The 22,476-nt window shown below is 41.6% G+C and overlaps 1 protein-coding gene across 12 annotated transcripts in view; it reads left to right on the top strand.

Moving 5' to 3' along the window:
* TRAK1 (trafficking kinesin protein 1) overlaps positions 1-22,476 on the top strand; it is a 94,772-nt gene that overhangs the window by 52,456 nt on the left and 19,840 nt on the right. For 11 of the 12 annotated variants that reach the window (XM_033165813.1, XM_033165810.1, XM_033165807.1 and 8 more), the window contains 10 exons: positions 478-594; positions 7,428-7,528; positions 8,595-8,703; positions 11,065-11,143; positions 11,578-11,708; positions 11,856-11,930; positions 14,074-14,211; positions 14,599-14,675; positions 16,221-16,457; positions 18,438-18,754. In XM_033165813.1, the coding sequence (XP_033021704.1) occupies positions 478-594; positions 7,428-7,528; positions 8,595-8,703; positions 11,065-11,143; positions 11,578-11,708; positions 11,856-11,930; positions 14,074-14,211; positions 14,599-14,675; positions 16,221-16,457; positions 18,438-18,754 (1,381 nt within the window). Of the gene's footprint in view, positions 1-477; positions 595-3,517; positions 3,719-7,427; positions 7,529-8,594; positions 8,704-11,064; positions 11,144-11,577; positions 11,709-11,855; positions 11,931-14,073; positions 14,212-14,598; positions 14,676-16,220; positions 16,458-18,437; positions 18,755-22,476 lie in introns of those variants that run through there. The other variant, XM_033165811.1, reaches the window with a different exon arrangement.

Genomic DNA, 22,476 nt, shown 5'->3' with positions numbered 1-22,476 from the left:
CTTCATCAGGCTTGTTGACATAATTAGAATTTTTCTTGCAGGCCAGCATGGCTGCCTTTATTTTTGTATATAAATACTAAGCGTTGCTAAAAGGCATCAAGTAGCAATCTCCTCAAGTTCCCTGCACAGCGCTTTGCAAACTGTATGCCACTTATACTTGCACCCTCGCTGACAGTTTTCAAATAAAGGAGTAAGATCTGGATTTCGTTAACTTTCTCACACTTGAACTTTGGGCTGTACTTTCCTATGCATCGTTGAAATACTGTACACAGCAGGTTTCCCAGGTTATGTGGGTGTTTCCTCTGCAGTACAAAGAAAAGGAAATAAGCACAAATTACGGGTTTCTTCATTTTGAAAAGCAAACTTTCTCGTCTTACCTAGAACACTGATTGAACGTTCATGTGCTTTCAGAAAGTAGTCATTTTCTAAATGAGCCAATAATTGAGACCCTTTGTGTTTTTTGTCCCTTTTTTACAGAAAGAGCGGGATTTAGAATTAGCTGCTCGGATTGGCCAGTCCTTGTTAAAGAAGAATAAGACTTTGACTGAGAGAAATGAACTCCTTGAAGAACAAGTAGAACACATCAGGGAAGAGGTGAGGGCATTAGACATGTGTCTAATACTGACATGTTCCCAGTTCAGTAAACTTCATCCCACCACTGCCCCAAGCCCAACCTGTTTGGTTTTATTTGCCCTTGTATCTTGCCATTTCTTCCTTGTCATTTCCATATGTTTTATTATGTATTTATATTTGTTGGAGGCCGCACAGAATGACTGGTGGCTGGGGCAAGCCAGTCAGATGGGTAGGGTACAAAATAATAATAATAATAATAATAATAATAATAATAATAATAATAATAATAATAATAATTTATTACACTGTGTGGAGTTCTAACTTAGGCAGCATATTAAAGCAGAGCCCTGAGCTTCTTGGCCTTCTAGATCCTTCTTTCACCCCACACTTCTTCTGCTTCCCTCACCTGTGACACTTTTCCAGGACTTCTTCCTTGTTTCTCTCTTTCCTTTCCCCACCCCTTCGCCTCTCAGGGTACCCTGACACCTTACGAATGTTGACAGTTGCATGATCACCTGCTCCCCCATTCCTACCTTTGTTCTTTGGAGTCTTTGCTACTGTAACCCCAATTTCCTGTAGTATCAGGCCTTTGCCTCCTTCATTATCCACATGTTCTACCGAACAGCAAAAGCAAGTATACTAAAGTATAGCTGGAAATCAAAATCCTCTTCATGTGCAGCTCTTGGACAACATTTGTTCTGATGATTCTAACCTTGGCCTGTCTTTTGCATCCTAATTTGCAGTTTCCATCAGTGTAATCTTGAATTGTCTCTGTTGGCTACTTGTTTTGTTGAACTAAGGCTTGCCACCATCTCTTTGCTGTTAATTTACAGCTGTTCTTAAGCATCCTTTAGGGCAGGCATGGCCAAACTTGGCCCTCCAGATGTTTTGGGACTACAAATCTCCCATCATCCCTAGCTAACAGGACCAGTGGTCAGGGATGATGGGAATTGTAGTCCCAAATCATCTGAAGGGCCAAGTTTGGCCATGCTTGCTTTAGGGTTTTGCTTTTTTAAAGAAAAAAACTCTTTAACACTTTGCATTTCTTTATAGATCAAATATTTCATCACAAGGCCTAATTAAGAATGGGTTTTTCATAATCACACAAATTATCTTTGTTCCTGATTGACACAACCCACTGTTCTGGCTTTGTGTACCTCAGTAGCATCATATACAGTGGTGCCCTGCTAGACGAATGCCTCGCTAGACGAAAAACTCGCTAGACGAAGGCATTCGTCTAGCGGAAGGCTGCCCCGCTAGACGAAAAAGTCTATGGGGCTGCCTCGCAAGACGAAAAATTTTCGTCTTTTTTTTTTTCCATTTTGCGCAGCGCGACTGTCATTGCCGCTCCGCAAGACGAAAAACCCGCTAGACGAAAATTTTCGCAGAACGAATTATTTTCGTCTGGCGGGGCACCACTGTATTCCTGTGTTATTAGTGGGATTGCTTGCCCAAAAGATGTTGCAATAGTTTAGAATGAAGTATCGTTTACATCCATACACTTTGGGATTGACACTTGCATTGAATTGTGGACCACATCTGAAAGCATTATAAAGAGACTTTGTTGCTGCAAGGAAATATGCGCTAAGAAAATGGAATGCCAAAGACTTCTGCTACTCTTTTAGGCATTGTAAAAATCTACTTTTCTATTTTACAGCATTTTGTTTTAGAATGTGAAGAGTGGTGTTAGGATCATGTGTCTCAGAACATGTGAGGGAGGCATAATGAATGAATCTGCACATGTGATTGCAGAAAAAGAATTGAGAGAAAGAGGGAGAATTTTAATAGGTGAATCCATAAATGTAATTGTGAACTCAATTGATCATTTTATGTACCTCTTACATTGGGGGGCGCTTCAGTTAACAGGACATACAGTACATTGCTTCACAGCAACTTATTTAGTTCAGTAATTGAAAATGGTGATTTCTAGTTGCCCAGGGATTTGAAAAACAAACAAATTGATGAGGATAATAATAATAATAATAATAATAATAATAATAATAATAATAATAATAATAATAATATTTATAAACCGGGCTCAGGGCGGCTAACACCAATAAAATTACAATAAAACATAAAAAGAAAGAAGAAACAGTTAATTAAAATACAGGTTAAAATACAATTTAAAATGCAGCCTCATTTTAGTAGTAGCCCATAAATCAAAACCATAAGGGGAGGGAAACATAAGGGTCAGACTGAGTCCAACCCAAAGGCCAGGTGGAAAGATGTCAAATCCCGCAGGGCCCTGGTCTCTTGTGACAGAGCGTTCCACCAAGTCAGGGCCAGTACTGAAAAGGCCCTGGCCCTAGTTGAGACCAATCTAACCACCTTGCGGCTCGGGACCTCCAAAGTGTTGTTATTTGTGGACCTTAAGGTCCTCTGTGGGGCATACCAGGAGAGGCGGTCCTGTAAGTACGAGGGTCCTAGGCTGTATAGGGCTTTAAAGGATGATATTGGAGCTCCAGGTATCTAAATATGAGCCAGACTCTCAAAATCTCAAATATCTCAGCTAATTCCCCCCCGCATAGTGCCCAACCAAAAATGAGCACCTTGTAGCCCAACACTCTGGCATGAGTCAGCTGGCTTGCGCCAGAGCACCGGACCGAAAGGCAGAAAGTTCTGGGATCCAAGCAGAAGCCGGGATGGCTTCTATGATTCCAGGATGTCCCACTTAAATCAGGGGGGTTGAGCGGTACAGTATGGTTCTCCTCTTGGCAGTATGAGAAGAAGATTGGGAGGGAAAACACACAAGTCCAACACTTCACTCTGGCTCTTTCAGGCTTGTACACAAGGCATACACATAGGCCTTCTTAGTGGCAACACCTTGACTGTGGAACATTTTTTCCTTTGGTGAACTCCTTGTGGAGGGCTTTTAGATGGGCAGTCAAAAATTTGTATTTCACCAAGCTTGTAACGGGTTCTACTGTAAAAACAACTTTCCTTTTCATCCTGTGGCATCATGCTTTTCTGTGTTCCCTTACAACCTACTTAAATCTTATTTTCCTTCTGTCTCAAGGACAGAGCCTTTCCCCTTTCCCAACTTCAAATAATTGCTGCTAACTTCTACCCTATGCAACTCTTTCCAGTAATACTAAATTATGAAAACTGAGACTCAGACGCATTGTAAGGCACTAAAGAAAACGAGGTGAGTGCACTGGAGTCAACATTTCACTGCTTCAGACATAGTCTCTGAGTTGTGGATTGCAATGGATTATTTTTGTCTGTAAATTGCCTTTGTGAGAAGCAGTGCTCATTCTAATAGCAAAAGCAAATGTATCATTTTAGCAAATACTGCTGGTCTTTGCTATGTTCCAGTATTTAAGTATCTAGCTGAGGGGTATCATTAGTCTATGGAACCCGATCCTGTCTCCTTTGGAAATATGATCTAGCAGCTTCTATTAAATAAATTCTCATTCTGGTTTAGTATAGAGGAGACCATATGATTTTGATGTCTGTTGTCTTGCTTTAATGGCTAAAAGTTTCATCTATTCTCAGCAATACCCTTTTGTGAATACAAAACAAAACAAAACAACAAAGCATTCTGCCCATCCTTGAGTATTATCAGTTCAAGCACCAGGAATATTGACCACTCTTTTTTTTTTTAAACAGAATTTATTAGCATTTTCGTAATATAACACAAACCCAACCCCACACCTACAAATACAAAAACAAATACAAATACACATAATGTCAGGATTCTTCTTCTTATTTGTATATCTTACAAAAAAAAAAAAATTCTACTTCTGAATCTTGACGTTTGACTTCCCCCGCCTTTTCACCTTCGGTTTTAAATCAATATACTATTTCCTTAACAACTTTTCTCTATAAAAAATTTAACTTTACTTAAAAATAACACAATTATCTTGATCTTTTTATTATAACCTAAATCTTAACCATATATTCTTATAACTAAACTTATTTCTTCTATCCTTTATCATGCTGCTTTTGACTTAAGATTCAATATCTCCTTACTTATTTAAAATAAACTTATAATTAACAGACTTCACACTCCGATTTCGGATACCATGACAGACCATTTGGATTATACATTTAATACTTCAACCCACTCCCCCTCTGTCCATTGTCTTTTTCTGTCTTTCACCAGAACCGGATCTCCAATTATCTTCTTCTGAGTGTCCACAGATCCAGGCATTCACAACAAACCTAGCATCGAGCTTCAGGGTGTTCATCACTTCCTTTCTGGGCTCCTCCGTACCTTTGTACCATACTTCCTCTTCTTGTAGAAATCTTAATTCCATGTCCCTTGCCCCCGAGCTGCCACCTCGGAGTCTGGATATTATAAATTTTCCCGTTCCAGGGCTGCCACCCCCAGAAATCGGTTCCTTTTCCCGGAGTTGCCCAGCCATTTCGAACCATCCTTCAAGCACCCCTCCCAGCTCTTTGCCAAGGTTTGATTCCATTGTGTAAAACTTTTGAAAAGCCTCCTCTGTGGAAAGTGAGTCCTTTTTATTTATAATTCCACTCAAGACTTGCAGTTTCCGATTAAGCAGTTCCAGCTTCAAGACAGTGAGCATTTCCTCATCCTTTAAACCAGAGTTCAATACCAGTGCTAACACATAGTCCAGCATTTTAGAAGGGAGGGTGAGTGTCAGATTTCAGTTCCTGTCTCTTCCTTCCTTTGTTTCAATTTTTTCCCACGACAGTCCAAGTCGTCGCCATTTCTCCGAAGCCGGAGTATAAAGACCAAAACTTCAAATGGAGATATTTTTTCCCCAGTTAACCCCCGAAGGGAAATCTCAGCAGTCTCAGTTTTCAAATTCCAGTTACTTTCTATCGATTGTTGTAGCAGCAGTCACTTAAACGGTTAATTTCTTTCCTCTCCCGAAGGGAGGGAGGCGGGCTGCCTTTCTTCTTTCCCCCAGATCGTTCCAAGAATACAAAGAGTCAATCAAATACTCACAGCCACTGGGTTCTTATCAGCTCGTTAAAGACAGGTAGAACTTAGACGCTCATCACAGGCTTTGTCGCCGCATTTGCATCCCGGTTGGGGCATGTCCCCTATAGCCCGGCTCCGTCGTCCCTTCACCCCCACTCCCCCTTTACAGGGGGAGCGGGGGAAGGGTTCGGAGCCACAACGGGCACAGCCGGGGAGCCCAGGGTGCGGGACGCTCTTCCCGCACCCCAACCGGAGCCCCGCTTTGCGGTAGCAGGGCTCCTAACCCCCGGGATGGACTGGGTGCTTCGCAGCCGAAGCAGCCCACGACCACCCGCAATGGCGTCGCCGCCGGAAGTCGGAATATTGACCACTCTTAACCATGAAATAAATTTAGTTCACAACTTTCATATAAATTTAGTTCACAACTTTCATATCTGCATGTAACAGCTTAGGATCTATCTTCTTCCTGATTTGTCATTGTGTTTTAATATTGGAACAAATGCACTTTGTTGATGACATGCCAAGTTATTTAACAGGCAAGAGTATGTGGATATATAATCTTTAGGGTTATCCTTTTTCTTGGATGTTCAGATTTAATTTGTGAACAAGGAGTCTTCTACCTGAGTGCATTTTAAGTGATAAATTTATTTCTGGTTTTAAATTTTAAATAGATTTCAGGTTTTGGGTTAGCTCAGGAAAATAATTTAAATTAAGCCAAGAAGTTCATCCATATCAAACTTTGACTTGTTCATTGAGCCAACAAGTGTGTGTGCTTGTTGAGTGACGTATTTTAGTCGTTTTACTCCTTCTCTTGTCCTTCTGCTGTGAGCTAAGCCCCAGTTTGGCTTATTGTGTCATCTGAACCCGGGCTTGTGGTTTGTCTTGCTTTAGAACAAACCTTGGTTACAGCTTGTGGTTTCTCCGGAGCAAGAAAAACCACGAGCCCAGGTTCAGATAACACATTAAGTCAGGGGTCAGCAAACTTTTTCAGCAGGGGGCCGGTCCACTGTCCCTCAGACCTTGTGGGGGGCTGGACTATATTTTGGAAAAAATATATGAACAAATTCCTTTGCCCCACAAATAACCCAGAGATGCATTTTAAATAAAAGCACACATTCTACTCATGTAAAAACACCAGGCAGGCCCCACAAATAACCCAGAGATGCATTTTAAATAAAAGGACACATTCTACTCATGTAAATAACACGCTGATTCCCGGACCGTCCACAGGCCGCATTTAGAAGGTGATTGGGCCGCATCCGGCCCCTGGGCCTTAGTTTGGGGACCCCTGAATAAACCAAACCATGACTTAGCTCACAGCAGCAGCAGCAACAACAACAGGATTGATGGCGGAACAAAGTAGCTACAATCTCCTTGCTCTGAGGCCTGTGCATCCACACTAAACCATGGCTTGGCTTAGTGTTGCATGTGAACCAGGTCACAGGAAATGGAACTCCTGCTTCTGAAACAAAAAGAGGAAATTGAGAAGAACAACGGAGACACAGAGAGAAACAAACAAGGCAATGGCTGTTATAGTTCATTTCCCTTCCAAAAAAGGGGAAGGGTTCCAACTTACAATCTTAGATTGTGTCTAGCTAGGAATGGCGTTTTGTTATATCTTGCTTGAAGTGGTTGAAGTCCTCTTGTTTGATTCACTACCAGGTTTTTGAGTTCTCCATTGGTGTCCTACTATTTAATTAACAACACTTATAATAAAATAGTGATGAATTTGCAACTTTTGAAATGAAAAAGTTACGGAGAAGTAACCCTCCTTTAATCGTAGCAGGGACTGGAATTCTTGATCTGTGTTTTTCTTCAACAGAGGGAATCTTCCTATGTCCTTTTTGAAGTAGATCCATGGGCTAGCAGAACCACACAAAACCCGACACTCAATTTTGCTGTCCAAGATGAACTTGAAAAGAAATGTATGACAGATTTCCCCCCTTCATTTGTTCAGGTTTCTCAGTTACGTCATGAGCTGTCCATGAAAGATGAGCTGCTTCAGTTTTACACCAGTGCTGCTGAAGAGAGCGAGCCGGAATCCATCTGTTCAACTCCGTAAGTTTGGGCCAGGAAACATAGGTCATGCTATACTGTCCATTTTGCATCCTTCTGCCCCATCTGGCATAGCGCCATGATGTTGGTATCCAGCATCTGGCATCGCCACATGGGTGTTGCATCCGGGCTGCAGGTGATCCTCAGCTCCCAATGAAAGGACCAAATGGTTAAATCGTGTCTGCATTATCTCACTACTGAGTACTCTTGATCATGAGTAGGTGTTACCAACAGTACTCAGCTGTGGTTTTACTAGTCTCCTTTTGGGTTCATTCTGTAGCGTGCTGCTCTATTTGGACCTTTCTGGTAAATAGTGCAAAAATACAGCATATATACAGTTTGGTTACCAGCATTAGAAGTTACGGGCTTCCATTGACTTGACAGTAGACCTAACTGATCTATGCAGCAATATGCAAGTCCAGTGTTGAGCTACAAGGTCCAGTTCAGAACCTGATATTCATAGCAGGCTCACACCAGTTAAGAAATGGGGTAATCAGTCTACCTTCCTGACAGGGAAGTTCTTCCTTAGTTCAGTAATATGTCACTTTTGCTATATCCAACAGGGACTAAGTTTTGAACCAAATCCTGCCCTTTTGAAGAATTTTGTTCAGCAATACAACAGCATGTTAACAAAGACTCATCAGCAGTTCAAATCAGTTATTGAGCAACGAAAAGCAAAAGCCTTGTTTCATAGGCAGCTAACAGTACATTACAACCCCTGCCTGCTACTTTCCTTTTTTTGTGCCTCCGCTGCTGCAGCTTTTTATTATTTAATGTGCTGTAGCAGTCATGGAATCATAAGATTACTTTTTTGCAAACCCATCTCCTTCAGAGAGCTGAAGTCGTCCCCCTCCCCCCACACACAGTTTGTAGCTAAAGGTTCTCTGTTAGAAATGGGTGGAATAAACACAATGGCTTCATTTCTTTCTTTATTTTTAACTCTGACAACCTATGAAAATGCTAGATCTCATTTGGCTCTGGTTGTTGGAACTTTTGCTGTGCAGCTCCGCTACAAACACTGCAAACAAAAGGGAGCAAAAATAAACGTGTCTAATGGGCCTCTTACCAGGTTGAAGAGGAATGAGTCGTCTTCATCTGTCCAGAACTATTTTCATTTAGATTCCCTTCAAAAGAAACTTAAGGACCTTGAAGAGGAGAACGTTGTGCTTAGATCAGAGGTAAAACATATCCCAGTATTTTACCTACCATAAGTTTGCTTCTTTTTTCCACGGGAATTAGGACTGATTGATTAGTAAGCTTTTACTCCATAAATTCTGCGTAATCTATAGATTATTCTCTCCACCCCACCCTGCTTCCCTAATGAATGTTTGCAAATATTGCAGGACAATATTGACCCTTGTATAAGGCGTAGATTTAAATCACGTTCCTTCAAAGAGTCATGGGAACTGTAGTTTAAGGGTGTTGGGAATTATAGCTCGGTTCCCATGATTCCTGGGGGTGGGGTGTGCTTTAAACGTATGGTGTTTATGAAGACTGACACCAACAGTAAGTGAGTTGGTAAGATCGTTCCTTGACTGCAGGCTACAGATAGTGGTGATGGTTACATGTTTGGAGCTCCCCTTGCAATCATTACAGTCCAAGCAGTGCTGGCTTTGGGTCGGCTCCACCATCCTGCTATTGGCACCTACCTTCTCTTTCTCTGCCTCAGTGGACCCAAAAGGAGAGGGCGAAAGAAGCGAGTAGCTCAGCTTCTGTGCTGCTTCCACTCACTCTTGCTCTCCCACTGGACAACTAACCATGAGGGTGAGATGAAGGGATCTGCTTGCTTATCCGCTGGTTCTGGTGCTCTTTTTCTTCCTGGCTGTGATCATCACTCGGGAGAGGACAAGTGACCCCAGTGGCAATCATGGCAAGAGTGAGCAATAACTACCACTGACTATGAGCAATTGGGGGTCGGGGAGCAGAGACCAGTGAGAAGATGGAGCACAGAGTGGATATATTGTCCTGACAGGGTCCTTCTCTCTCTCTCCCCCAACCCCCCCCCCCCAAATAACTTGGCACCCATACTGAATCTACAAATGGCCACCCCATCTGTTTGTGTACACTAGCTTAAGGGTAAAAACAAAATAAAATAAAAATTTCCTTCCAGTAGCACCTTAAAGGTAAAGGTAAAGGGACCCCTGACCATCAGGTCCAGTCGTGTCCGATTCTGGGGTTGCGGCGCTCATCTCGCTCTATAGGCCGAGGGAGCCGGTGTTTGTCCGCAGACAGCTTCCGGGTCATGTGGCCAGCATGACAAAGCCGCTTCTGGCGAACCAGAGCAGCGCACGGAAACCCTGTTTACCTTCCCGCTGGAGCAGTCCCTATTTATCTACTTGCACTTTGATGTGCTTTCAAACTGCTAAGTGGGCAGGAACTGGGACCGAGCAACAGGAGCTCACCCCGTGGCAGGGATTCGAACCGCCGACCTTCTGATCAGCAAGCCCTATGTTTGTTCTTGATATGAGCTTTTGTGTGCATGCACACTTCTTCAGATACACACGAAAGCTCATACCAAGAACAAACTTAGTTGGTCTCTAAGGTGCTACTGGAAGGAATTTTTTATTTTATTTTGTTTTGACTATGGCAGACCAACACGGCTACTTACCTGTAACTAGCTTAAGGGTAATTCGCTCTGTGTCTGAAGGCCTACATTTCCATAAACCTAAAGACACAAGGCAGATAGATCCTCCACCAGTGGAAATTGAGACTATTTCAGTGTGGAATTCCCCTTAGTATATCATGCTTACTGTTCATTGCATGGCCAGGAAAGAGTTTTCCTGTTCATGCGAAGTTTTGAAAACAGTTTTCCCAATGTGAGAGCCGGAATGAGCACTTTGTAACATTGTGGATTAGCATAGTGTTTAGAGGCTGGTTGTAATGCTCAGCATCTGATATAAGGAGGGACACTCATTTGATAGTGATGCTAAAAACGTCAAGATGGCGATAGCTTCTTAACTAAGCATTACTTCCAAGATTAGCACCGTAAATGTTAAGAAGCTATTTATCGAGCTAGAAGTTACAAGTACAAACCAACCTTGAGCTTTATTTACCGAAGTATGTTGCAGACTTGTGTTTCTATTAAATCTTTGTGTGTGTGTTGTGTTTGGGGTGTGTTTTTAACAGTGAACATTTAACTCTTCCTCTGAATATATTCTTCAGCCATTATATTTGATGTTAATCCTTTAAGCTTTGCCTATGTATATATCAAAAATCAATGATGACACCTAGTGGTCGTGACTTGTCATTGTTCCACATAGTCACAAGAGGGATGTGGGAGACTATGCACTGCTTGCTCACTCAGCCTTTCTCAATCTCCAGGCGTTTTTGAACTACAATTCCCATCATCCCTGACCACTGGCCATGCTGGCTACATTTAGGGACCCAGGGTTGAGAAAGGCTGTGTTTGCTGATGTCCTGGAATTGTGGTCTACTGTTGAAAGTTTCCCCCCTTTTTACAAGGCTAGATCCAGCAAGAAGTTAACACAATGCTAATTTTGTACTTCTTTTTTTATATTTAAAACTAATACTTGGAACAGGCTTGCCAGCTGCAGACCGAAACCATTTCTTTTGAAGAGAAAGAACAGCAGCTTGTCAACGACTGTGTGAAGGAGCTCAGTACGTTTTCTTTTTTCCTTGCTTTTTGACAGAATAATCAGGATGTTCTGATACAAGGGTTTTCTTTTGGAGTTTGTGCAATTCAAGGGAGCTGGTGTGTGCAGCCCCATCACTTGGGCTTGAGAACTAATGGACCTACAACACTTGGTTTCAGAACTGTTTTGTCCCTGTTCTCTTACACTGCTCGTATATTGAGAAAACCCACCCTGCAACTGCAGTAACACTTCAACAGTATTTGTGGCATTGGCTTTTTCTATGTAGCTCTGGAGCAGTTGGAAAAACCTTCCTAATGCCAGATTACATGTTCTCTTTCTCTGCCTCTCTGTTCAAAGATAGCTTATAGTACCTTGTTTCTATTGATTTAGCAAGCAATTGCAATGCCAAATGTTTTTCCATGTAAGCTCATTCTTACAATTGTTTCTTAATTATTTAAGGAGATGCAAACATCCAGATTGCAAGCATCTCTGAAGAGTTGGCCAAGAAAACTGACGATGCTGCCCGACAGCAGGAGGAAATCACTCACCTTCTCTCTCAGATAGTGGATTTGCAGAAAAAGGCAAAAGCTGTAAGGTTCATTAAAGTAATAAGCAAAATAGCTAATTCCTTCTTTCCCATTTGATGAGCCCCTTCTGTTCCCAAACCTGTTAAAATGTTTTTAAAGGAAGAGAAAGCATGGTGTGGCTAATCTGTTGTGATGTTTGTCTTTTTTCAGTGTACGGTGGAAAATGAAGAACTCGTCCAACATCTGGGAGCAGCTAAAGATGCCCAAAGGCAGCTCACAGCAGAAGTGAGTGTGCCTCTTTAATAGTCATATGGTTATGGAGCAGGGAAATGCTTTCAGTTCTGTTGATATCAATAGCCTTGAAATGCTGTAGCCTTGTTGGGTTGGATCATGACAGAAGAATCGTTTGAAGCTGTAAGGTCTGAGTGGTGGTGTCTCACGAGTAACGAGGCAGGAGCCCAACCTCTCTGTTTACAGGTTTATTGTGCAAATTATTTACAGTGCAGAGCTACAAAGTACATGTAGTCACTAGCAGAATCCGGGAGTGGCCCCTTCCGGCTCTTTCCCCAGCATAAGAACTTCAGCACCCCAAGTCACCTCCTGCCCTCTTTGCGTTTCATCCCTCTGTGCAATTGGGGTGGCGGAAATGGCATGCCTCCCTCCCGACCAGCCGAGTGAGGTGAGCGCAGGGTCTCTGTAGCATCCCCAAGCCGTCTCCCTGCCAGACTCCCTGTTTGCCACTCCTGGTTGCATGAGGCACTGGGGCTCTCCGTAGCATCCCCAAGCCCTCTCCTCGTCCGGCTGGCCCCTTCCCCTTCCTCCCCACTGGAGGTGTGGCTGCTTTTTGCGCTGGAAGAGGTACTGCTGCTCAGTTGGCGTTGGGGCTCCCTGTATCCCAACAGTCCCTCAGGTCCCCTCAGCGGGCCAGGTGGCAGTTCCCTGACAGAATTAGAGAGGAGCATTTGTGTGATAGCTTTTGAATTCAGTTTCCTTGGGTCCACACAATGTCATTTCAGACCTATGAAATTGCTTAAAACCTTAAATACAGTATTCATCTGAAATAAAAAAAACCTCTTCTTTGATATATGCAGGGAGGTTTTTTTTGTCCTTGGGAAGCTTAATAGCATTTTGAATAAGAAACTGAGAAGTGGACTTGGCAATGGACTGTTTCCTTGGTGCAAGCCTTTGCATTTGACTCTTCCTAAGATTACGTGGGTTGCGCTGTGGTCTAAACCACAGAGCCTAGGGCTTGCCGATTGGAAGGTTGGCAGTTCGAATCCCCGTGATGGGCTGAGCTCCTGATGTTCGGTCCTGGCTCCTGCCCACCTTGCAGTTCAAAAGCATGTCAAAGTGCAAGTAGATAAATAAGTACCGCTCTGGCGGAAAGGTAAACGGCATTTCCGTGTGCTGCTCTGGTTCGCCAGAAGTGGCATAGTCATGCTGGCCACATGACCCGGAAGCTGTCTGCGGACAAACGCCGGTTCCCTCGGCCAGTAAAGCGAGATGAGTGCCACAACCCCAGAGTCGTTCACAACTGGACTTAACTGTCAGGTGTCCTTTACCTTTTCTTAAGATTATGCCTATCCTCAGGCCTCTGACAGCTGAGACCTCTGTGAATTAAGCAAGGATCACAGATCAAAATCCCCAGGCTAAATGGATTTGCAAAACAAAAGAAACACTAAGGCTGTGATCCTATATACTGTACATGGGAGTAAATTGCAGTGAATACAATGGGATTTTCTTCCCCCCAAAAATATGTATGTAATTCTTTGCTGTAAGAATTGTAAGTAAAATAGGATAGCTTGCAGCCCAATTCTGTTCAGAGGTGAGCATGCTTAAGCCCAGAGATGTCAGTTGTCTTTCAGTACACTTAACCCTGCGCAGCGTCAAGCTGTATATTCTTCTAAGTGTTCAATCCTTGGACTTCGCTCTTTGAAAATGTGGCTGTAGGAGAGTTCCAAACCAAGTGTGTGTATGTAAGGACAGAATCTGATTTCTTGCGTTCTCTGTTTTTTTCATTTAAAAGTAAGGCGCTAGTCTTTCATTGCCACACGGACAGCTTTAAAATTTGTCTGCAAGGCCGAAAGAAACCTGTGCAGTCTCCATGATCAAGTGATGGCTCTTCTGGGCTCTGCGGAGCTTTTTATCTAATAGGTTTTGCAAGACGACGATGATCCGATGCAATTTGCATAAGTTATTCAGCTTTTAGAGTCCAACGGAATCCCAGTCTCTTCAATGGCAAATTTCTGGGACCATCATTAAAATAGATACAGACAGAACTAAACGTACATGTGGAATGTACAATTCATAAATGTTTAGCTTTTTATTATTTATTTAAATGTGTCCCCCTCTTCATTTGCATAGTTTTCTGTAGCCTTTAGATAGCCCAGGGTTCCTGGAAATAATTTCCATTCTGTGTGCATTGCAGTTACGAGAGCTGGAAGACAAGTATGCAGAGTGTATGGAAATGCTTCACGAGGCGCAGGAAGAGCTGAAGAACCTTCGGAACAAGACAATGCCAAATGCCATATCACGCCGTTACCACTCCTTAGGCCTTTTCCCCATGGTAATAAGCCTTATAAAATCATTTCTGAGAAACACATCTGATGCCAGCGCTGGTGCAAGTTTGATTAAGCATGGGGAAATAGATCCCAAAACTAATTTCAGTAAATGTTGGGAGGAGAATCTAGATCATTGTCTTGAATCTTCCCTTAAACAGAGGAAGGGCCTGAGGTTGTGGGTGCTACTAAACCCACTTTGGAAATAATGACAGTATTGGCGATATAGTGAAATGCAAGCAATGGCTGGAGCTATTAATAGGGGAAGAGCAGCTAAATGGTTCCCTTCTGTTGCCATAAAAGAGGCCCCAAGTGTATCGACATCACTGCATGCTACGAAAATAGACATATGTGTTAATGACATGCTGTGACACCATTTAAAATTGTCTTAACAGGATTCCCTGGCAGCAGAAATTGAAGGGTCAATGCGAAAAGAACTGCATCTGGATGATCCTGACAGCCCTGACTTAACGTAAGACTGATGCATTGTGATATTTTAATAAGAAAAGTAGAAATCAAACCTTTTTATGCAATCCCAAATTAAGAATGCCATTTCTTTCTTTCTAGCAAGGAAGGTAGACCTGAGCTCATTACTTAGAAATGGTCCTCTCTCTGTTGGAGAGGAAAGCAATTGAGAAGAAAGCTTAAGGCCATTTTAGAGGCCAATTTTTAAAGAACTTTGGGGCTTTGGGGGAAATTAAATAAAATGTTTTTCAGCAGCATTATAGTTGAAATTGGAAAAATAAACAACCTCGAATAGTGTTAAATCACTATTTTCGTTACCCGTCTTCTTAACACAGATGAAAATTCAAACTGCAAGCTAAATAGTGAGGGGGGAATAATTGAAAACTTCCTATGTTTATTCTGCACAAGTAAGAAAGTGGTACTCGGAAATAGTGAAATAGGGCTGCTAAGTGTCAGAGTGCTTAAGCTTGTATACGTGGACACACTAAACAACTTTATAGCAGCATTATCTCAAGAGACATGGTGTATAGCTGAAGTAAAGTAAAGTCAGATCAGTATTTGGATGGGAAACTGCCAGGGGTCCATTGTGTACTTCCTTGAGCTCCCTGAAGTAAAGGCGGGATATGAAAATGTACTTATTCATACAACACTGAAGTAGCTCAGGACCACTGCATATGCTTTGGTTGGCATGCAGAGGTGGTGGTATCCATAGTATTTGGCCACAGGATCAGATCACTGCAAATGGCCCCTAAAATATCTATGATAGCTTAGAAGAGATTGCCTGATCCATGTGGCAAAGCTGCAGTATGCAAGTAGCTCACCACGTGGTGCTGGTTATATGAAGTTCATATAAATGCTCACCATGTGCTGCCAGCCATTTAAAATGGTGATGTGGCAACTAGAACATCTGCTTTATCCTGAAGTCACAAGAAAATGCTGCCTACCGCCTACTGGTGTATCGTTTTATGCACAAGCGCATTTTGTGGGCATTTTTTATCTTAAATACAAAACAAGAAACCCCAAACCACCACTGCATGTTACTATTGCTAAAGGGAGAATGTAACGAGTGTAGGAGATCCCACATTTTATTTCCACAGAGGATCTCCCTGGCTGTTCAGAACCTGCTTTTCTAGCCAGAGGTATGCTGCAGGGTAAGAGAGATCCCAGGATCAATACAGGATCTTCTGATTCAGTTAATTGCTTTCTCTCAGGATAGTTGGTGAGGAGAATGTAAGCATTTGAGCCCAATAATTATTCCCTGTTTCATCCTGGGGTACAGTCTTGGCCACGTTTCAAGAGAACAGGGTCATTTAGTAAAGGATCTGGAAAATGGGAAGTATTGTTTGGGGATACTTTAGTATCTTACAGCTCTTCCCTTTTCAGTAGAATGGCTTTGTCCAGTTTTGCTCACTCTTGGTCATAATCACCAAGCTAATCTCTGAGACCATGTTTTTTCTCTTACAAAAGTTGAGTTTAATATGATGTCCCTGCAGACAGTTTCTCTGCTGTAGGCTTTATTTTGCTGGTTACTAACTGCTTGTGTCTTTGCCAGCCATCACAAGAGAGTCTTTGATGCCGTGCGAAACATCAATCAAGTGGTAAAGCAGAGGTCTCTAACTCCCTCTCCTATGAACATCCCTGGGTCTAACCAGTCTTCAGCAATGAACTCGGTCATTTCTAGTTGCGTCAGCACACCACGGTCCAGCTTCTATGGAGGAGACATTTCCAATTTTGTGATAGACAACAAGACTAATAGCATCATCCTAGAAACTGACTCTACTGACTCTGGGTCAGTAATGCATGCTTAGAGTTTAGCTGTATCTCCAGAACAAGAACTTCCTAACTCTTTTCTTCTATTCAGTGACTTGTGCTATATGTTGGATACTATACTAGCCTTACATCATGAGGGCACTCAATATTGCTAGCCTAACATTGTAAGAAGGATCAATAGTGCTATATCTGAGTGAGATATTCAGAAGAAATCTGATTTTCATACCGTATATACCCGAATATAAGCCGACCCGAATATAAACCGAGGCACCTAATTTTCCCACAAAAACCTGGGAAAGCTTATTGACTCAAGTATAAGCCGGTTCACCTTTGCCGCTGTGGAGGAGGAGGAGGAACGAGCAGCCCGAAAGCAGCTCTTTGGGCTGCTCCTTCCTCTTCCTCCTTTGCCAAGTTTGCATTTATGTGAGCAGTTCAGGAATGGAACAAGCTGCCTGGGGAGAGTAAAGAACCGCTGTTCTTGTACGCTTCTTAAGGAATGGTTGACTGGGGAGAGCGGGTGGCAGCACGAGCGGAGAGAAAGGGCTTCTTTCTCGCCGCCCCCACCACCCGCCTCACTCAAGTATAAGCCGAGGGCAGCTTTTTCAGCACAAAAAATGTGCTGAAAAACTAGGCTTATACTCAAGTATATACAGTATATTGTTGTGCTGCAGCCTCCTAACACTGGACAAGTGAACTATATTGGGTTGTCTTAAATTACTGGACACCTTAAAGTTTGCAAACTAATGTTCACTAATTTAACACCAGTGTGGTATGGTTCAGGCAAATCATGTTTGTGTTAATGACTACATTTCCTTTAACAATTACTATTAACTGTTTTCTGTTATTGACACATCCTCCTCCTAGTAAGAGAATTGTTTAAATCATTTTGGGGGTTTGTAATTCTTGATTTTTTTTTTGTAACTGTGAGGCTTTCCTCAAATTATCTGTCCATCATCTACATTAAGCCCCGAGTACAACTTGATTTGGTTACTTTGAAATGTGTGCAATCCCCAAAATGATTTTCTGTGCTAGGAAATGTCTGACCTCCCTTTCTAATACATGTAGATCTACAGGTGAAACTTGAAAAATTAGAATATCGTGGAAAAGTCCATTTATGTAAGCAATTGTTTTCATTAGCTACTGGAGTTTAATACATGAGATAGACTCATGACATGCAAAGCGAGATATGTCAAGCCTTTATTTGTTATAATTGTGATGATTATGGCGTACAGCTGATGAAAACCCCAAAGTTGAGATTGTTAATTTGGGGTTCTCATCAGCTGTACGCCATAATCATCACAATTATAACAAATAAAGGCTTGGCATATCTCGCTTTGCATGTCATGAGTCTATCTCATGTATTAGTTTCATCCTTTAAGTTGAATTACTGAAAGAAATGAACCTTTCCATGATATTCTAATTTTTCAAGTTTCACCTACAATATATTCTGGCATATAAAACTACTTTTTAATCCAGGAAAATCTTCTCAAAAGTCGGGGGTCGTCTTATACGCCGGGTGGAAAATCTGTGGTTGAGTATATCTCAAACTCTATATTTTAACTGGAAAAGTTGGGGGTCGTCTTATACGCCCAGTCGTCTTATACGCCACAATATACGGTATATATATCCATTTTGTGTGTGTGTGTTTAGCTTACATAGCTGCAAAATTGAAATTCTGATGACAATTTTAGAGAACAAAAAAATGCAAGCAGACAATAAGAGATGCTAAAAAGAATTTGAGAAACACATTGCTAAATACATTAACCAGGAATGAGACTGTGGTGTTGTAGTGCATAGCTCTATGAAGATGTCAACCTCGCACGTTCCTAGCCCTGCCATTTATATTTTCAAATCTGCTGGTGAAGCAGTTAATTGGCTACGGAGAGCTCGGAGCAGTTTTACTGGCATTTCAAATATTGACATTTTGGGTGTCTCCCCCCCCCCTTCCTGTTGCTTGTACGCACAGTGTAAATTTAAGTGTGTTTTGTCCTTGTTTTAGAAATGAAGAAAAGAACAAAAAACCTGGAACCCCAGGAACCCCTGGCTCTAGCGACCTGGAAACGGCACTTCGAAGACTATCTCTTCGGAGAGAGAACTACCTGTCCGAGAGGAGGTTCTTTGAAGAAGAGCAGGAAAGGAAGCTGAGGGAACTGGCCGAGAAGGGTGAACTCCACAGTGGCTCCATTACTCCGACTGAGAGTATCATGTCGTTGGGGACTCATTCCAGGTTTTCCGAATTTACTGGCTATTCAGGAATGTCCATCAGCAGTCGCTCTTACCTCCCAGAGAAGCTGCAGATTGTGAAGCCCTTAGAAGGTGATAACAAAACGCCTAGGCCTTTATCTGTTCTCCTTAGTGACTTTCTATGGTCTCTTCTCCATCAGCAGGAAGCGGGAAATCTTTGTAACACATACTCATTTTACTTTAGAGACAGCCATCCACGTTGCTTGTTTAAACTCTTCTGAGAAAAAGATTTTATTGCTTTTCAGCAAGCAATCTCTGGAGTAGGTGTGTTGCGTAGACTCTAACATATTTCAGTAGTATATTTTTATAGTTCAGTAAATGGCATAAGAATTCCCAGTTTCATTCACATATTTGTAGAACACTGCAGAGTGGGGAAAGTAGCATTGATATGGAGAAGAACTGTAGAGATGTGTGGTGATTCATTAAACTGCAACTTGTATAAGACCATTTCTTTTCTTTACATTTTGTGCAAGCTACTCAGTTACTTGCTACTGTTGTCCTACCAGTAGGTGTCTAGGCAACAGTTGCAAATCACTTGTACAGTGGTACCTTGGTTCTCAAACCTAATCTGTTCTGGAAGTCCCTTCCAAAACCAAAGCGTTCCAAAACCAAGGCATGTTTTCCCATAGAAAGTAATGCAAAACGGATTAAGCCATTCCAGACTTTTAAAAACAACCCCTAAAACAGCAATTTAACATGAATTTTACTATCTAATGAGACCATTGATCCATAAAATGACAGCAGTAATCAATGTAGTGTACTATAAAAAAAGACAGTATTGTAGATGATAAAAATTAAAATTAATTTTTTCCCCTTACCTGCACTGATGATAGTCCTTGTTTGGGTGGGGGGCTTTCATCCATTTCCACAGTCACACAATCAATCAATCAATCAGTAGCTGAACTGGGTTCCACACAGTCACAAAAGCAAATGAACCGAAAAAGCCTCAAAAACAAAAACGCAAAATAAATAGCAAAAACAAAAGCGCCAGACTTAATCTGCTCCGGAAGTCCATTTGACTTCTGAAATGTTCAAAAAAACTGATTGGTGCAGGCGCCCCGGAAACAATAGCTGACAACTGCATTGGACGTTCGGCTTCCGAAAAACATTCGAAAACCAGAACACTTACTTCCAGGTTTTCAGTGTTTGAGAACCAAGGTACCACTGTATCTGAGTTGTTTTGCTGCTTTCAGAGTGGCTGTTACAAACCAACCTCACAGCATTTGTCAGGCTGAACTTAGGACTCTGTCAGTATTCTTTCATTTCAAGGCACTGAGAGACATTTATATTGCAGTCCAGTATAAATTTTAAGTCCCACTTAAATGAAGGTCGCACAGAAATGCTTAGTTGTGTATTTGAATTACAATCATGGGGTTTCTAACTTAAGTAAAGCTGCCCATTACTTGTTTTCATTTTTAATGCATAAGCTATTTCAGGCCGATAGCAATATCAATCTTACTTTGACCAGTCTGACAACATAGAACATGGTACTATGTTTTGTTTTTATGTGAGAAAATTATTTTTGTGTGTGTGCATAAAAGTAGCATGTGCTTCCTGATCAAATAAGTCAAGAAAAAATATCCTCTGTAGCTTTCTTAAGATGCCCACATAAAATTCTTAAATCTTTCCAGACAACCAACCTCCATTTACTGGTTCTTATCATTGTAATAGGTTTCTGTCATCCACTTATCTCTCTGCTTTCTTCTTCAATAAACTTTCAGTCTCCATTTTCTCTGTCTCTCTTGATTTTTCACTTTAATTTCCCCCCTTTGTGTATCGAACCTTTTCTTCTTCTTCTTCTTGTATAGATCATTCATATTACATCTTTCGCATTTAAAAATATTTACCATGCATTCATTGTTGAGGAGTGAATCGAGCCCTTACAATTTTTTAAAAGAACATTCATTTTGGGAGGAAATGATATTGAAATGTGCAAGTGAAGAAGGGAAAGTATTTTGGAACAAAAACGTACCTTTTCTCACCCAACTGCAATTCATTGCACTTTGCACAGTTTCATTTTATTACTTTTCACTCTGTTTCTTAAAGAAATACTTACAGCAGCAAACAAAAGCAAATTCAGTGAGGGGTGTTTTCTTTTTCTTTTTCTTTTAGTTTTTATTAGTGGTAGTGGATTATTTAGTTCCATTTCTATTATAGGTAAAAAAAATCCCCGTAAGAGACCACTGCATATTCCTGCATTGCAGAGGATTGGGCAAGATGATCCTTAGCATCTCTTCCAACTATGATTCTATGGGAGAAGGTTTCATTATTTTAACATTGTCGTTTAAACATGCTTCCTCCCTCCCACCATCATCTCCAAAAGCCATGCACAATTGCTTTTTATAATGCTAGTTAGCTGTAGGCACTATATAGTGAAGTCAACAGAAAGGTACCTATCAGTCCAGTGATTGTTGTATACTTATCCAAATATTTATTTATAAATTTTGAAACTGGGTTGTATATTTATAGACATTGAATACATATTAGGCTCTCAGTTGCCACAGCACCATACATGGAAAAACACCAAGTTTCTCTTTGTGCAATTCCTGTTCAAGTGAATGTTCTGTGTGCAACTCTGATTTTTTTCCCCTCTACCATTGTCTCACTGTCTCAAAACAAAAAACTGGACTGACACTTGAATGAGAATAACATGCTTGGGAAACTCTTTATGGGGCCCCTCCAGCTCCCCAAAACCCATATTATACCACCTAAAAAGTTTGTACAATAATGCTTGCAAAAGTAAGGAAACAATGTTACTTTAGCCAGCTGATGCCATAACTCTGGTGTCAAATATGACAGCTAAAGTTCCATAGCCATTAGTGATCTTTGCGATGACTCTCCTGGTCCTTTACGAGCAACGCTGAAGAAACTAGGGTCGCCATTAAAGCATCAGAAGCATATTATAGATAGTATCTGTCACTCACGCATGTGTTTGAACATGGGTCATCATGCGCTTGGGTCCTTTTGCTAAGTTGAGATGGTCACCTGAAAGCCAGAGTTCTGCTGTCAGGTTGCTGCTACCCATGCGACTTTGAATGGAAGACATAATAAAATATCCATTGTGGTTTTCCATTGCCCTCTTAGTTGATTTGTTAATTTTTGTTAATGTCCCCCCCCCCCCAGCCCGAGGAGATACCTACCCAAATAAACACATGAGGAATCCAGATGGATTTTGTCTACCATTTGTTGTTGTTTAGTCGTGTCCGACTCTTCTACCATAGTCTGTTCTAAACTGCATTTCCCTTTCTGAATCTTCTGTGATATGTTGTGCTTGGAAAGATGGGCCCTGCTTTGAAGATCTTAATAATGAAGCACAAGGATGGTTAGGAATTCTATTCTGCCTTCCCTTCCTCCTGCGTGCCGCTCCCTGCCAAAGCACCTTATTTGACTTTCTTGTAGTGTATCGCAGTAGCAGCAAATTGCCCAGGCTATGAGCATAAGGATCAGGGGACTTCATTCATAGCACAGGCAGCCTCACATGCAGTCCTGCGCTTTGCTGTCCCTATCCAGTGGATTGATCTGCTGTGATTGTCTGCTATGATTGCCAAACCCTCTAACTGATGTTGATAAATAAAAACCTAGCATTACAATCCTATGCACATCTACTGCAGAGCAAGCCCCATTGAGTTCATTGGACATGCTCCCAGGTGAGTGTGTGTAGGATTGCAACCCTAATTCTGTATTTAATAATAATAATAATAATAATAATAATAATAATAATAATAATAATAATTTATTTATACCCCGCCCATCTGGCCGGGTCTCCCCAGCCACTCTGGGCGGCTGTTACAGTT

The sequence above is a fragment of the Lacerta agilis genome, chromosome 12, assembly GCF_009819535.1.
Source record: "Lacerta agilis isolate rLacAgi1 chromosome 12, rLacAgi1.pri, whole genome shotgun sequence".
NCBI lineage: Eukaryota > Metazoa > Chordata > Lepidosauria > Squamata > Lacertidae > Lacerta > Lacerta agilis.
The sequence above is the reverse complement of the archived record's forward strand: the minus strand, read 5'-3'. Positions and strand labels throughout refer to the sequence as shown.